Source organism: Balaenoptera borealis, assembly GCF_965194805.1.
Source record: "Balaenoptera borealis genome assembly, chromosome: 1".
In the NCBI taxonomy this organism is placed as follows: Eukaryota; Metazoa; Chordata; class Mammalia; order Artiodactyla; family Balaenopteridae; genus Balaenoptera; species Balaenoptera borealis.
In genome coordinates, this window is record NC_138860.1 from 82,791,381 (window position 1) to 82,807,715 (window position 16,335).

General features: G+C 55.5%; 2 protein-coding genes across 17 annotated transcripts; both read left to right on the plus strand.

The window, feature by feature from the left end:
- Nucleotides 1-524: 524 nt before the first annotated feature.
- On the plus strand, nt 525-5,554 carry SLC39A1 (solute carrier family 39 member 1). 3 transcript variants are annotated; one of them, XM_082358538.1, is made up of 4 exons: nt 525-715; nt 2,243-2,461; nt 2,621-2,751; nt 3,904-5,554. In XM_082358538.1, the coding sequence occupies exons 1-4, from the start codon at nt 544-546 to the stop codon at nt 4,558-4,560; spliced, it is 1,179 nt and encodes a 392-aa protein (XP_082214664.1). In that variant the 5' UTR covers nt 525-543; the 3' UTR covers nt 4,561-5,554. The 3 variants fall into 3 exon arrangements, with proteins under 3 accessions (XP_082214664.1, XP_082214666.1, XP_082214665.1); XM_082358540.1 differs by lacking the exon at nt 525-715 and adding an exon at nt 1,397-1,516; XM_082358539.1 differs by lacking the exon at nt 525-715 and adding an exon at nt 1,584-2,079.
- A 273-nt stretch (nt 5,555-5,827) lies between these two features.
- CRTC2 (CREB regulated transcription coactivator 2) lies at nt 5,828-15,712 on the plus strand. Of its 14 annotated transcripts, XM_082350650.1 has the most exons (15): nt 6,182-6,314; nt 7,644-7,739; nt 9,060-9,161; nt 9,238-9,351; nt 9,939-10,003; nt 10,626-10,694; nt 10,865-10,968; nt 11,045-11,098; nt 11,270-11,334; nt 11,436-11,485; nt 11,616-11,860; nt 12,223-12,629; nt 13,955-14,224; nt 14,744-14,930; nt 15,062-15,712. In XM_082350650.1, exons 4-15 carry the CDS (start codon nt 9,322-9,324, stop codon nt 15,280-15,282), a joined length of 1,767 nt encoding a protein of 588 aa, XP_082206776.1. In that variant the 5' UTR covers nt 6,182-6,314; nt 7,644-7,739; nt 9,060-9,161; nt 9,238-9,321; the 3' UTR covers nt 15,283-15,712. The 14 variants fall into 14 exon arrangements, with proteins under 14 accessions (XP_082206771.1, XP_082206773.1, XP_082206764.1 ...); XM_082350645.1 differs by lacking the exon at nt 7,644-7,739 and having other exon boundaries at nt 5,828-6,287; XM_082350638.1 differs by lacking the exon at nt 7,644-7,739 and having other exon boundaries at nt 5,832-6,314.
- Nucleotides 15,713-16,335: the final 623 nt, after the last annotated feature.

Sequence of the window (16,335 nt, forward strand, 5' to 3'; positions counted from 1 at the left end):
GTTGTGGCAGGCGGGATCTTTTGTTGTGGCGCATGGGCTTCTCTAGTTGCAGCGCGTGGGCTCCAGAGCGTGTGGGCTCAGTAGTTGTGGCACGCGGGCTTAGTTGCCCTGCAGCATGTGGGATCTTAGTTCCCCGACCAGGGATCGAACCTGGGCCCCCTGTATTGGGAACGTGGAGTCTTACCCATTGGACCACCAGGGAAGTCCCAGTAATTTTTATCTTTTAATGAAGAGCTTGGAACAGCAACGATACTTTCATTAAGTGACGGGACACCAATACCACATTCCACTTACATCCTGATCTTAGAATCCTGTACGATTCTTTTCTCCTAGACCCCCTCCACCAAGAAGTCCTGATATTCCCTTTTCTTAAGGAAGTTGCTGGCCTGCATTTCCAGAGCCTTCTCAGAGGCATCACCTTGTCCCTTCTTTAGGTGAGGCCTTGTCACATTTGCAAAAAAAAAATAGACTGACCCCCCTTTATTTTCCTCCTTTGCACCCTACCCTCCCATGAGACTAGAAGAGGATTCCGATAGCACCGTGATGTGGGCCAAGAGAATCCAGGCTAAGGAAGCAGTGAAGGTCCAGAGTCGAAAATACCTTGGTTCATTCAAGGAACAGAAAACAGAAAGGAGGCCAACAGGGCTGGAGGGAGAGAAGTTGGAGAGTTCCAGATGCGATTGGAGAGAACCCTGGCCAGATGCCTCGAGGCACGGTAAGGGTGATAAGCTGGAGTGTGCCGAGAGAAGCTCCTCACTGAGTGGGGTTTCAGCAACCTCTGAGAAGGGTCCCACCACTTTTTTACCCACTTGCAGGCAGAAGGCTGCAGGGAAGTCAGCTCCGGCCATTGGTAGTTCAAGAAGGGTTGATTTTCAAGAAATACCCTCACTTTGCTATTCCCCTTTTCCAATTCTTCCTTGTCTTTTTTCTTCCTTGTGGGCGCTGGCGAGGGAGTCAAGCAAGGAAGTCAGTCCTAAGAAGGGAATGCTTTCCCTTTGGTGCCCAGGTGCACAGAAGGGGATCTTAGAATCTTCTAAGAGAGATAAGAAGACTTCGGCCCAAGACCAGGCAGATATCCTCAGAGATGTGGGAGGCGGAAGACTTGGGAATGCGGGGGTTGGGTATGGAGCACCAGCCTTGACCGCGGGGTTTCTAGCTTCCTCTTTTAGAATCTTCAAAGGATCGAAGCCTTCGTTGACCGGCCACGTTCGCCGGTCAGACGTCCACCACAGCGCCCCAGACCCTCAGCCCCTCAGCCCCTGGGTGCTCTCCTAATTCCCTTCCCTTGCCCCGCCCCGCTTGTCTTCGCCTCAGCCGGGCTCTGGCTGCTGGCCTCTGATTGCTCCTAGCTCACGTCACTCCCAGTCTGGCCCCGCCCTCTGGGCGCTGTCATTGGCCACTGGGGGGGGTCGGTACGCCGCGGCTGCGGGGGGAGGGGTAAACGATGGGGAGGGGGCGGGAATTCCCGACTGGAGGCCGGAACAGAGCGGATGCCTTGTAGTGAGACCCTCGAGAGGTGAGTGCGGGATCCCAGAGAGCGGGATCCGGGTCGGCCGCCCAGGCTTCTCGGGGCCTACGAGCCGGAGTCCGGGCTCTCACATTCTTCTTCAGCTTCCCGGCACGCTGGCGGCCTCAGACCCCGCCTCCCGGAGCCCGGACTTCCAGACACCGCCCTCAGTTGTTGGGTCAGCCCGTCCCGGGACCCCAGACGCCTAGGGCCCCTCTTTGGTCGTTTGCCCCGACATCCCAGCCTGTGGCCTGAAACGGTCGCTCTCTGCTCTCGGGGGGATGGCGCTGGGGAAGTGGGAGCGGGAGAGCACACCAGCTCTCCCTGTTCAGGTGGTCCACGAAGCTACCCATGACATCTCTCCCTGAACCCTCTTCTCTTCATCCATTCCCTCCTGGAAAGGAGGCTTGACCTCTCCTTTGCTTAGAGGACCCCAGCTCTCTAGTTTTCTGGGAGCTCCGCATGAAAGGGTAATGAGATATCCACACATTCCTCATGCCTCAGTTTCCCCCTTGCTAGGTCCCTGAATAAGTCACTTGAAGAAGTCACTTGAAAGGGATAAAGTCTGAGGGGTAAGAGGGATATTCCCAATACAGGAGTGGATGAGTCACACTGGGATAGGGAAGGTCACAGAGTGGCTGGGGTGAGGGAGCTGCATTCCGCTGACCAGCCTTCCCCTTTCCTTGGCCCCATATTTCCCTAGTGACCACTCCCCCACTCACCCTGTCTTCCTAGGTCTGAGAGTCACTGGAGCTACCACAGCCACCATGGGGCCCTGGGGAGAGCCAGAGCTCCTGGTGTGGCGCCCCGAGGCAGCAGCCTCGGAGCCCCCAGTGCCTGTGGGACTGGAGGTGAAGTTGGGGGCCCTGGTGCTGTTGCTGGTGCTCACTCTCATCTGCAGCCTAGTGCCCATCTGTGTGCTGCGCCGGCCCGGCGCTAACCCTGAAGCCTCAGGTAAGCCTCTCCTTTTCCCTGCTGCCATGGGTGCTTGGGGGAGGGAAGGCTCTGGGGTTAAGGAAGGTGACCTAAGAGGGGACGGCAAGAGTGACTGTTGCTTAGGTTGGGTAGTGGGGCTCATTTGCTCATTCCCTTCTATGCTCCACTCCTGCCCAGCCTCCCGCCAAAAAGCCCTGAGCCTGGTAAGCTGCTTTGCGGGTGGTGTCTTTCTGGCCACATGTCTCCTGGACCTGCTGCCTGACTACCTGGCTGCCATAGATGAGGCCCTGGCGGCCCTGCATGTGACGGTGAGCCCCGGTCATCTGCATGTGACCCTGTGTATGTGGGTGTTCAATCACATGCTTCTAGGAGAGGTGTTTGTATGGCTCTGTCCGTGTGTCACTCCACGACTGTATGGAAGGCTCTTGGCATGTGACCCCATGAGCTGTGATTTTTAGTCATAGAGCATAACTCTTTCTGTAGGTTCTCACCCCCTCAGTCCCTATGTGACCCCTACGTACCCTTTGTGACAGTGTGAGGAACCCTATTACCAGGTGTGTGACCTATCTGTAGGTTTCTCTAGTTTCAGCCTCCAGGAAGTTAATAGCCCTCCAAGAATCATCTTCACCCTTCACCCTTTCCTGAAGGGCTGGAGATAGAGGTCCCTACAGGCCTGGGACAGGTAGGAGGCAATTCCCAGGGACCCGGTGTTGCTGACCAAAAGGCTATATAACCCAAGGAAGTAGGGTGTGGGGAAGATCAAGTCCAAGGCATAGGACAGTCTTATTGGAAAAACTGAGACAGTTGGAGGAACTGAGGAAGTAACACTGAATGTAACTGTTTGTCTGTGACTGAGTGACTTGTGTCTCTGTGTGACTGTGTGCAAGCCTGATTGTCCCTGTGACAGTATGTGGCTCTGTGTGTGAACATTTGGGAAAGTCGGCCAATGTGTGGCCTACATGTGACACTTTGTGTCCATCTACCTCAGTGACTTTCAGCTGGGGGTGGTTTTGCCCACCCCTGTCATCCTTCCACCCTCACCCCCCACCTCCCCAGGAAACATTTGGTAATGTCTGGAGACATTTTTGGTTGTCCCAACTCAGGGAGGGAGGGCTTGCTACTGGCATCTATTGGGTATAGGCTAGGGATGCTGCTAAACATCCTACAGTGCACAGGACAGCCCCCTACATCAAAGAATTGTCCAATCCAAAATGTTAACAGTACTAAAGTTGAGAAACCATGATCTACATGTAACACTGGGAGTGACACCATAATCTGTACGGTTGTGTGTCATTCTGTGTCTGTGGCACCAAGTGACTATATTTTTGTGTAACTGAGAGTGGCTCTGTGTGTGGGACCCCAGGTCTGTGTAACTGGGACTCCACTAAACTCTGCATCTGACTCTTCCTTCCCATTCTTGGCCTGTCTCCTGAAGTCCACGCTGTCCCCTTTGCCCACAGCTCCAGTTCCCCCTACAAGAGTTCATCCTGGCCATGGGCTTCTTCCTGGTCCTGGTGATGGAGCAGATCACGCTGGCTTACAAGGAACAGTCGGGGCCACCACCTCGAGAGGAGATGAGGGCTTTGCTGGGAACAGCGAATGGTGGGCTGCAGCACTGGCATGACAGACCAGAGGTCCCACAGGCAGGTGGAGCCCCGGCAGCCCCCTCAGCCCTGCGTGCCTGTGTACTGGTCTTCTCCCTGGCCCTGCATTCAGTGTTTGAGGGGCTGGCAGTGGGGCTGCAGCGAGACCGGGCTCGGGCAATGGAGTTGTGCCTGGCTTTGCTGCTCCACAAGGGTATCCTGGCAGTCAGCTTATCCCTGCGGCTGCTGCAGAGCCACCTGCGAGCACAGGTGGTGGCTGGCTGTGGGATCCTCTTCTCATGCATGACACCCCTGGGCATTGGACTGGGTGCAGCTCTGGCAGAGTCAGCAGGGCCACTGCACCAGCTGGCCCAGTCTGTGCTGGAGGGCATGGCGGCTGGCACCTTTCTCTATATCACCTTCCTGGAAATCCTGCCCCAGGAGCTGGCCACTTCTGAGCAGAGAATCCTCAAGGTCATTCTGCTCCTAGCAGGCTTTGCCCTGCTCACTGGCCTGCTCTTTATCCAAGTCTAGGGGGCTCCAAGATACGCACGGGAGGTTGGGTATCACGTGCCCTTGACCTTCCTCCCCCTCTCCCAGTGTGTGGGGAATAGGAAGGAGTGGGGAAGGGAGGTACTGAGGACCAAAGAGTTCTCTGGGAGGTAAGGATGAAGCCTTTGGGACTATTTGGCCAATGAGAGGGAAGTGGGCAGACAAGAGCCTGGCCCCCAGGCCCAAGGGACAAAAGATGGTCAAGTCACTAGAGACATGATCAAGGGACATTAGTATTGGGGAAGACACTGAGTGTTGGTATCAGGGATCAGACACTACACATAGGGACAAGCTGATAGTTGGGAGGCTGGAGGTGGGTACCCAGCTGCTGTGGGATAGAGGTATAGAGAGGGCATAGGCCCAGAGTCAGCAGTCCTGTTGGTTCTAGCCCATTTCAGCCCTCTGTCACTTGGAGTGGACCCCTCCAACTTTTCTTAGCTCCTACTTTCATATCTATCTTCCTCTTCCCTTCTCCCAGGGGACTAGTGCCAAATGGCATCTTCCTGCCAGTTTTGGTACCTTCTCTGGCTTCTCCAGTCCTGGTCACTCCTGTATTTTTAAAGTGCCAAATAAATCCCCTCCCTCTTTCTCAAAGCACAAGTGATGGCACTGAGCCCTGCCCAGCACCTCAGTGGAAGGGTCAGCTTGCTCTTTGTTTTGGTCCCAGATTGTGGTGTAGGACAGAAATGTTTGCTGAGGTGGGGTGGGGGGCAGGTTGGCAGAGCTACCGTCCCCCACTACTGCTGCACCCTAGGAATACTGAAAATGGACATGGTGCCCCGTGCCTAGATGATAAACACTGAGATGCCAAAACTTTTTTTTATACCAGAGGATCCCAAGGGGGAAGGGGAAGGCTCGCCCCCAGGGTTATTTTTTGGGGCGGGAGGGCTGTGCATAGGGCCATATTCTCTAGAATCTATTTTACTAACTGACCTGTTTTGGGACATGTTACCCAAATAAAACAAGTTTCTACACATCTGTACGGTATCTGATTCATTTGTCTTGGGAAAGGGGTGGGCACATGGCAAGTCTGAGAGGGCCTGAGTCCCAGATGTTTAGGGCTGTTTGAATATCCCTGATCTCACTGTTTTCATTCAGGTCCCTCTAGTTCCCTTCCCTGGAGATGACCAAATTTTTCCTCTTGTCTCTTCCTGCTTCCTTCCCTGTCTCCACCCCTTCCCTTTCCTCCCTTTTCCTTTCCTCTCTTTAATCCCTCGCCCCTTCGCGTTTGTAGGCTCGGGACCAATGCAGAACTACTTTTCCCAGATTGCCCCGCGCAGGGAGGAGCCGAGTGGGAGGAGCAAAGTCCCCAGTTCCCGGAGTCAACAGGGCAGCTGGGAAATGGTGTCCGTTTCCTCACCCGTATTGCGTGACTGGGGCTGCGAAGGAGTCACGTAAACAAACTATAATTCCCGGCGGGCCCCGCGCGCAGCAGGTCAGGGCTAGGCTGGGGCCGGGTTCGCGGTGCTCGCTGAGGCGGCGGCGGCGGCGGCGGCGGCTACGGCTGGAAGAGCCGGGCCGGGGCCCGCGGCGGAGGCCGTGGCTTGTATTGGGAGGGTGGCGGGGAGGGACGGGGGAGGAAGATGGCGACGTCGGGGGCGAACGGGCCCGGCTCGGCCACGGCCTCAGCTTCCAATCCGCGCAAGTTTAGTGAGAAGATCGCGCTGCAGAAGCAGCGTCAGGCCGAGGAGACGGCGGCCTTCGAGGAGGTGATGATGGACATCGGCTCCACCCGGGTGAGGGGCCGCGCCGGCAAGCGGGAGCAGAGCAGAGCACTTCTGGAGTGGGGAGCCGAGAGGCGGGGCGGGGGCGGGAGCCGCAGCGAAAGAGGCGGAACGCGGCAGGGGTAGCGGGCGCCGCCGTCTGGGAGGCACGGGTGGAGGGCCGGGGGGCAGGAAGACGGGTTTTGCGGGAGGAGGTCGAAACTCCAGAGAGGCTGGAGGGTTTGGGAACGAATGGGAACTGAGAAAGTGAGGCAGCAGTGGACAGACAGAGGAGATGGTCCCCGAAGCCCGGCGGAGGTAGGAGGTGGGTGGTCCTTGTGCATCTCTGATTGAGTTCTCTCAGGGCCTCTGCTGAAGCATCTTCTATGTTGGGTTATGGGGTTGGGGGATGGCCTGCTTGCCCTAGTCTGGCTCCTCTCAGTTGGTGATCTCCTCTTTTCTGGTCCCTCTGCCCTGTTGTGCTACTCTCGGCAGTTAGTATCTCCGGGAAAGGGCCCCTTGAGTGGTTTGAACGGCAGCGCTGGGTATAGTGGGGCAGGAAGTCCCCTCCTGCGTCCCGTCCCTTTGCTTCCTTTTTCAAATACTTCTTGTGGTTTCCTGACGTGAATGAAGGTGAGGTCCATTGCTCACAGACTGGTGGTATTTTACCCTGGCCGCCTTGGAGGAGAGATAGGGCTTTGGATCTCGAAAGGGGGTAACCAGTTGGCTGTAGGTTATGTGGAACCTGATGGTTAGCTGAACTTTCTAGAGAGACAACTGTTCTGTGGGTCAGTTATGGGGTGCCTTGGAGGGTCTTCTGTGTGTAGGGAATATTCATTCCTGGGAAGTTCCAGAAAGAAGGAATCCTGGCGGCGTTGCTTCTGAAGCCCCCTGATCTTGGTTTCTTGCTTCCCAGGGCTGGATGTCAGAGAGAGAGAGGGGTGGGAGTTTGCCTAGCTGGTATGCAGTCCTAATTTAGGGACACATTATTCTCAAAACAGCAGGTGAGGCTATTGCAGTGATCCCTTATGGCAGGGAGCTAGAAGGAATTTAAGGGGTGATGGATGGCCAAACATAAATACCACGTTTCAAAGTTCTTTCTGCTCGTCTGACTGCCTTTGATTGAACCTGCCTATGACTGTAACTCCGGTTGTATTTTTGTGTGTGTCTCCCTTGACTCTGTTAGTCTTTTTTGTGTTTTTTACTCTTTTGAGTCTCTAGAGACCATGTGTCCTAGTTTTTGGGAGTCAGAACAGAGAAAGGTGGGGAAGCAAATTGTGTGTGTGTGTGTGTGTGTGTGTGCATAACCCCCTCTAACCGCCGTGAGGATCATGATCTAACTGTGGACTGTCCGCCCTTTAGGAGCTTTTGATCAAAGTGGGGGCAGAGCCAGGAAGGTGGGCCAGAGGCTGACCTCCATCTGACAGCGGAGGAGTGGTGGGATCTTAGGGCTTATAGGTACAAACAAAAGCTCAAAACTGGGCCTTCTTTCTTTGTGGTGCCTTGGTCTGTCAGAAGGTCCCCTCCACTCACCTTGCCCCTGTTGGTTAACTTTTCTTCTGCACATAAAAAAATCTAGTGGGCATACATGTCCAGGTCCTGGGGACCCAAGAGTCTAAAGCTAGGGATCAGAGACCTGGAGCTCAGCCTGTTATCTGGCCAGCTGGGAGGTCTCATTTGAGGCAGATGTGGCTGTTGGGGCCTATACTCCTGGAAGCTGGGGTTATCATGTATATTAGTAGCAGTCTTGAAGTGACCCAAAGGTCAGCATAGTGCCCTCTAAACTCACTGGACTGACCTCTTGGAACAGAAAGTCAATTCTGTTGTTGGCCTATGCACAAACAGTGTGACCCCTGGAAGCTCTTAGAATCTTAACCACTCATCAGCTGCCCTGGGTCTCCTTATTTGGCTGGGGTGGCAGTAGCTGAGTCTTAGAAGTAGGTGCTCACCTCTCACAGAGGGACATGAGACCTTTAGGCAGACTAAAACCATGCCAGGCTGAGGGTTGTGGTGTCTTACTCCAGTGCCAGACGTATCTCCCCAAAGTGAGGATGAGGCCAAGGAGACGGCTCTGGCCCAGGCTGGAGTGGGCTACTGCTTTTCTCACCCCCATTCTCCAGGCTCCCCTACCAATTCAGGGGCTTTAGGACTAGGTAGAAGAATGCTTCTTTGTTTTGGCACTGTTTTTCCAGTTAGAAGAGCCATCATTCCTTAGTTGTTCTAGTTTGGGAGGTACTGGCTCTGTGTAGCCTTCCTGAGGCTGGGCAAATGGCAGAGCCCAGAAGCTTGTGCCTGCCCTCCAGAGTGGGGAGGAAAGAGGCTGGCAGTTATGGCTCTATGGCATCCACCTGTGGCCCTTCCCTTGTCTTCCAATTAGTCCTGGACGCATCTGGAAGGGAAAGCAGAGGTGCCTAATAGGCACCCTTCCCCAGGAGTTAACCCATGTGACTAGCCTAGGGGCTCCTGGCAACCCCTCAGGGACTCTGTTTAGACTGATGCCGACTAGGACAGGCCCTGAGCAGAGTATCAGGCTCCACCTGGCAAGGTGATGCCAGGCATTAGTGATAGCATTGATGGGGGCAGCCTGAGGAAGAGCTAGGGCAGATTGTTTGCACCAGGTCTCAGTGGACCTTCTCCCCAGTACTGGCTTTTCTTCTGGCAGATCTCTTAAAAGCAGCAGCAATAGTAGCATGTCCTGGAGACAGGGATGGCAAGGGTGGCCACAGGAACAGTGCTCAGGACCCTCCCTGACATTCCCATTTGTCCTACATGTCTCAGTTACAGGCCCAAAAACTGCGACTGGCATACACAAGGAGCTCCCATTATGGTGGCTCTCTGCCCAACGTGAACCAGATTGGCTGTGGCCTGGCTGAGTTCCAGGTGAGTGGACACCAGTTGGGGGAGCGCAGGCTCTCATTGCAGCTCCCTCTGTTGACTTGCCTGTCTCTTTTGGCAGAGCCCCCTCCACTCCCCTTTGGATTCATCCCGGAGCACTCGGCACCACGGGCTGGTGGAACGGGTGCAGCGAGATCCCCGAAGAATGGTGTCCCCACTTCGCCGCTACCCCCGCCACATATCCTTCACTGAGGGGCTGCGGAGTCTGGAGGGCAGTGGGGTGGGGTTCCTCAGGAGCTCATGGTAGGAAAAGGGACCTGAAGTGTTGTCCAGTGCCATCCTGCGGGAGCTCTCCTTTACCCAGGTTCCCTGAAAAGTGACATTTGGCGCGTGTTTCAGCACTGGCTCCTGTGACAGGGAGCTGCCCCTCCTGAGACTGTGTCCTCCAACTCTGGCTGGCACTGACCATCCTCACTTCAGCTTGCTCTTGGCTGCTAGAGGCAGGGCTCCCTGATATGTCTCATGCTACAGGGATTTTGCTTCCCTCCTGCTCACATTTCTGTTCTTAGCTTTCAGTCTCAGAGACCTCCACAGACCTGTCTGCCCCAAGCCCTGCCTAGATATTCGCCTCTATTTTCCAGCTTCTCTAGGCCTGATTCCCTTTTTCTCTTCCATTCTTTGCCCCTATTGTTGCCCCTCATAGAGGAGGAGAAAGGTGTTTGTTTCTTGAAACAACTCACCTGCTGCCTTCCGTTATTTTTCTCTCATCTGGTCTCTCTCGCATCCACCCCCTCCTCACTTTTTCCCTTAACTGGTGCTCTTCACGTTGACAGCTCTCCCTATAGTCCTGCCTACTTATCTCCTCCCCCGGAGTCCAGCTGGCGGAGGTCAGTGTCCAGGGCGGGCAGGATCTCCTGCCCACTCTCTGACTTGTCTCTGGCGGGAGCTGGGGTTGGGTCTGGGCCCGCTGGGCCAGGCTTTCAGCAGTACCTCCTCCCATAACGGCAGGGCTGGGAGGGGTGGGGGCAGGTGGAGTGGGTGGGTCAGAGTCCAGTCGGGGCCATGTTGACACGTGTGGCCAAGCCTCCCAGTCCAGCCAGAGCAGGACTAATGGCAGCTGGGGTGTGTGGTGGGGGAGGGGAGAATGGTAGGGTGGCAGGTGAAAACGGCTGCCTCCTGTCAAGAGTGGGTGCCAGGTGCAGTGTTCTGGCATTCAGGTTTCTGAACTCTTCCCCTGTCCATCTCATCCCTAAGACTCATACCCAGCACAGTTGCTGGGCTCCAAGATTCCTATTCAGCTTGTCCTGGCAGAGAGGAGTTATTTCCAGATCTCCTAGGTTGTTTGGGGAGAGGGTTCACGGATCACAGATATCAGCAGAACCAGAAAGAAAGAGGCATGATGATCCTGGGTGCCCAGCCCTCTTGGCTGCCCCACACTTTCCAACCCCCATGCCTGCCCTCTGGTCCATTGCTAGCCTTCCTCCTCATCACTTTGTTTTTCCATCCCAGGACAATGCCCTGGGGCAATTTCCCTGCAGAGAAGGGGCAGTTGTTTCGACTACCATCTGCACTTAACAGGTGATGGCCCTTGCCTTCTTTAGGCCACATCTCTTCTTATCTGTAGTTTCTGGGGCCCTGCTCCCTCACCCCACCCTGTCCCAGCCCAGCTAGTGTTTACCCCTACTGACCAGGGCATGAGGACCAGGAAGACTGTCACAGGTGCCAGCTCATCTCTTTTCCCCTCACAGGACAAGCTCTGACTCTGCCCTTCACACAAGTGTGATGAACCCCAGCCCTCAGGACACTTATCCAGGCCCTGCACCCCCCAGCGTCCTGCCCAGCCGCCGTGGAGGTAAGTGGCCATGTCCCAGGGGAGGGAGTAGCCGTGGAGCTTTTGTTTGAAGCAGATAGGCAAGTGGGCACTGCAGCCAGCTCCACCGTATCCTTTGCAGGTTTTCTGGATGGCGAAATGGACTCCAAAGGTATGTGTTCCTCACCACATTTGGTACGTGCGGGTACTGAATGCCAGAGAATCTCTGGGCTGGTGTTGGGAGCTTTGTTCAGGGCCAGGGAGTGGGAGCCCTTCCACCTGCGTCTGCTTCCTGTCCTGCCTCCTTCTTCAACCCTCTCATCACCAGTCTTTCTCTTTCAAGTCCCTGCTATTGAGGAGAACTTGCCAGATGACAAGCATTTGCTGAAACCATGGGATGCTAAGAAGGTAGGCGTGGCCCACTGCCCCTCTTCTTTCCATGGGGTGGGTCTTCAGGGTCCTCCACTGAGCTCTGTCCTCATTTGCCACCTTCTTCCTTCTGTCCTCAGCTGTCCTCATCCTCCTCCCGACCTCGGTCCTGTGAAGTCCCTGGAATTAAGTACGTATCTCTCTGAGGTCGGCTGAGCGGGTGGAGGAGGGAAGCAAAGGGAAATGTGGAAGGCTGATCTCTGCTCTTCCCTGACCACTGCCCCCTACCCCCATTTACATCTTTTCCTCTCCTTCCCCAGCATCTTTCCATCTCCTGACCAGCCTGCCACTGTGCCTGTCCTCCCACCTGCCATGAACACGGGAGGCTCCCTACCTGACCTCACCAACCTGCACTTTCCCCCACCGCTGCCCACCCCCCTGGACCCAGAGGAGACAGTCTACCCCAGCCTGAGTGGGGGCAACAGTACCTCCAATTTGACCCACACCATGACCCACCTGGGCATCAGCGGGGGCCTGGGCCTGGGCCCAGGCTATGATGCACCAGGTGAGTGGCTGTCTTGGCTGTGTGTCCCTGGGGTGCTGCCTAGCTGGAGGGACAAAGGGGTGGGAGGCTGGAGCACCTTGGGATTCTCCTGTGACTGCCCACACCAGCCCTTCACCTGTGTACCCCAGGATTCCCTCACAGCAGTTTTCTGCCAGTGAGAACTGGTAGGTGTGGCTTTTCCCAGAAAGAAGATGGAGAGCAACCCCCAAGCGGGCAATGCCATCCTGACTGTCAGGGACAGAGTAGGGAGGACATTGTGTTGCCACTTCCATAGTCTGGCCACTGCTACCCGTTCTGGGCAGAAAGAGGCCCAGTTCCCATCAGTAATGTTGGCATCTCTGGTTTTTTGTCTGTGCCTACAGGACTTCATTCACCTCTCAGCCACCCATCCTTGCAGTCTTCCCTAAGCAATCCCAACCTCCAGGCTTCCCTGAGCAGTCCTCAGCCCCAGCTCCAGGGCTCCCACAGTCACCCCTCACTGCCTGCCTCCTCCTTGGCCCGCCATGCACTGCCCACCACCTCCCTGGGTCACCCCTCACTCAGCGCCCCGGCCCTCTCCTCCTCCTCTTCCTCCTCTTCTGCTTCATCTCCGGTGCTGGGTGCCCCCCCTTACCCAGCTTCTACCCCTGGGGCTTCCCCCCGCCACCGCCGTGTGCCCCTCAGTCCCCTGAGTTTGCCCGTGGGCCCAGCCGACGCCAGAAGGTCCCAACAGCAACTGCCCAAACAGTTTTCGCCAACAATGTCACCCACCTTGTCTTCCATCACTCAGGTATGCGTGGCTCCCTTCCCTACATGTCTGTCTCCCTTCCCTTCCTTCTCCTGCCAAGTTCTCTCCCCCCCACCCTGCTTTCCTCAAATACCTCTTCTTCTTAACTCCTGTATTCCTGGTGTCATCCATCCCCTTCCATTCCTCTGTCCTCTGCCTGCCCCACTCTTATCCACCTTGTTTCCTCTTGGCTTAAGAATGCAAAACCTGGGGTTAAGTTTTCTGATGTCAAATCCTGGCCCCACCTCTTACTAGCAGTCTCCTTGGACAGTTATTTAACTTCTTTGAGTCTCAGCATCCTCATCTATAAAACCAGGACAGCAATGTAAGGATCAAAGGAAATCACATACGGAAAGTACGCAGCACCATGCTGAGCCCAGGTGCACGCTCGACAAGTGATAGCTTGTCCTTTCCCTTTTCTCTCTTTTTTGTTCCTATCCTTCTTTCCTTGTCTGTCTTTTTTCTCCTGCCTCCATCCTGTCCCATCCCCTCTGCCATCTCCTCTCCTTCTTTGATAGATTTCATAGAGTCAGAGACTGTCAGAGGATGGAGCCCAGTCCCTTCATCTTACAGATGAGGAGGCTGGGGCCCAGACGGAAAATGACTTTTCCAAGTTTACACAGCATGTTAGGGAAGAGTTGGGACTATTACTAAAAATTTTTGTTTAGGGTTTTTTCCTCAATGTTAACATTCTTAGCTCTTCCCTCCCTCCCCATACTTCTCCCTTTTTCTGTTCTGTCTGCTCCCCTTCTTTCACCCTAATGCTCTTCTTCCCCTCTCCTCTGCCCTACTTTCCCTTTCTTTCTCTGTTGTTCTTCCCTGGAATGTGTGTTCTATGTTCCATCTTTATGCAGGTCCCCTTTTCTGTAGGAAAGACTAAGGTCAGGCCAGCAAGGGCTCTGCTCTCTGGGAACTTGGAGTAAGCCTAACATCCCTCCTTCCCTCCTTTTTCCCTCCTTCCTCTCACAGTCCCTCTGGCCTCTTCAAGGCTTTAGAACAGCCATTCTCAAGGTCACTGTTGTGTGATCAGTCACTTGTGAGGTGTGTCACAAGTAGTTGATTACTAGCAGTAGTTAAAGTACCAAGGTTTAGGAATAGTTAACTCCTGGAGTGGATTCAAAATTATCCTTGTGTTAACCGCTCTCAGTCACTTTCATCCTGAGATGCATTTTTGAGAGTAGTTGTACCCCAGCGGTGCCCAATGGAACGGTTTTGGGTTTGTGTTGACAATGGTCGCAGCTTAAAAGGGTGGGAAGCGCTGACAAAGAGCTCCTCTCAGGGGGCACATTGAGGGGTAAGCTTCCCCCTTTCTCCTCGCTTTTCTTCAGGGCGTCGCCCTGGACACCAGTAAGCTGCCCAGTGACCAGCGGCTGCCTCCATACCCGTACAGCCCCCCAAGTTTGGTTCTGCCCACCCAGCCACCCACCCCAAAGCCTCTGCAGCAGCCGGGGCTGCCCTCTCAGGCCTGCTCAGTGCAGCCCTCCGGTGGGCAGCCCCCAGGCAGGCAGCTGCACTATGGGACACTGTACCCACCCAGCCCCAGTGGGCATGGGCAACAGTCTTACCACCGGCCGATGAGTGACTTCAGCCTGGGGAACGTGAGTACCCGGGTCCCTAGCTCAGAAGCAGGGGAGGGGCTGGGAGTGGGCCAAAAGAGCCTGAGTGGTATCGAGGGGGGCATTTTGAACTGGGAGATCTAAGTGGGGGAGAGCCTTCTTACCTGCCCCCAGGTAACACAGTACCGCCAGCTTGGGGCTCCTCTCTTCCTGCATTTGACCCCGACTCCTGCCCCTCTCCCCCAGCTACCTCCGCGCAGCTTGCTCTTTGATGACTACTGCTTTGACCCGTTGTCTTCCTGGCACGCGCATGCTCTGTCCCAGTAGGTACGGTGCCCACACCTACTTTGGGCCCCGTGCTCACTTCTCTCGCTGTGCTTGTGGCCATCTCCCGCTGTCTCTGCTTTTGTTCCCATGGTGGAGGTGGGAAGCGGGGTGGGGTAGGGGGAGGTGTATGAAGATTACTGGGCAAAGAGGATGTGTTAGCAGAGCTAGGCAAAGGCAGGCAGGACCACCCTGTTCTGAAGCCCGCTTTCTCAAGGCCTGTCTGTGTGCCCATAGCTGGAGCAGTTCAGCATGGAGAACCCATCAACCAGCCTGGCGCTGGATCCTCCTGGCTTTTCTGAAGGGCCTGGATTTTTAGGGGGTGAGGGGCCAGTGAGTGGTCCCCAGGACCCCCATGCCCTCAACCACCAGAACTTAACCCACTGTTCCCGCCATGGCTCAGGGCCTAACATCATCCTCACAGGTAAGAGGTGTGGGTGGTGATGGGGGATGGAAGGAGGGCGTGGTACATTTGGTGGCGCAGCAGGAGACTGAGGGGGTCTTGGAAGAGTTCGCAAGGCATGGGGTTCTCACTCGTCTCTTCTGCCCACACAGGAGACCCTTCGCCCGGTTTCTCTAAGGAGATTTCAGCGGCCTTGGCTGGAGTGCCTGGTTTTGAGGTGTCAGCAGCTGGGCTGGAGCTGGGGCTGGGGCTGGAGGAGGAGCTGCGCATGGAGCCGCTGGGCCTGGAGGGGCTCAACATGCTGAGCGACCCCTGTGCCCTGCTGCCTGACCCTGCTGTGGAGGACTCGTTCCGCAGTGACCGGTTGCAGTGAGGGCACCTCATCGACATCCCTCTTCTCGGCCCTGTCCCCCATCACTGTCCCTTTCCTCCCTTCCCCCTGGCCAGTAGAGACTTTACTCTCTGCTCCCAGATCCTCTTTCTGACATGAACGGAGGATCCCAAGAATGAGAAAAGGCAAGGGGTTTGTCCAGGTGGCCCCTGAATTCTGCACAAGGGATGGGGCTTGGGGGAGCTCAAGGGAGGGCCTAAAGCACTTGTAACTTTGAACCGTCTGTCTGGAGGTCAGAGCCTGTTGGAAAGCAGGGGGTAGAGGGGAGCCCTGGAGGCAGGGCTTGTCCGGATGCCTGGGGTGGGCAGTGCCAGCCCCTCCTCACCACTCTTCCCCTTGCAATGGAGGAGAGAGCCAGAGTGGATATTATTTTTTATTAAATATATTATGTTAATAAAAAAATCATATCAAACCCTTGGTGTCGTTGGCTACTGTTTGGGATGCAGGTCGGGATCGAGGGAGTTCTTGGGGCACGGGCCCTCTCATCTGTATGCTTTTTGCGTTTTTTCAACACCATATGGTATTGTGGAGGGGCCCCCGAAGCCTCAGAATTTGTACTCAGCATTGGACATAGGGGTGCAGGCTGGGCATAGGCCCCTGGGGCAGCACATGCGCCCTCTCATCTGTCCAGGGCCTTGCTGCAGCATCAGGGGACAGGGGCTCTGACTGGCCAGACAAGTTACTGCTTTCTCAACCCTGAGGCCTGGCAGTGAGTCAGGAGATGAAGAGGTGACTGCTGGCTGCGCTCTCAGCTCTGGATTTTTCTGGTAGAATGATCCCAGTTTTCCTGGGGGTAGCTGGCCTCAGTGCTAAGGCTCCCAAGGAGAGAGGATTTAAAAACTACTGACGCCAGGTAGGTCTCAGGTTGGCTCCCTCTTCTTTATGGCCCTTTAAGCCCAGAGGACCTGGAAGTTAGCTGTGGTACCTGGCCAGCCTCTGACCCCGTGCTCCTAGGTCTCATTCCTGCCCCCTCACAATGCATGAATTCACTTCACCCTCCCCACTCTTCTCCACTCATTCATTCAGATGCTTGAG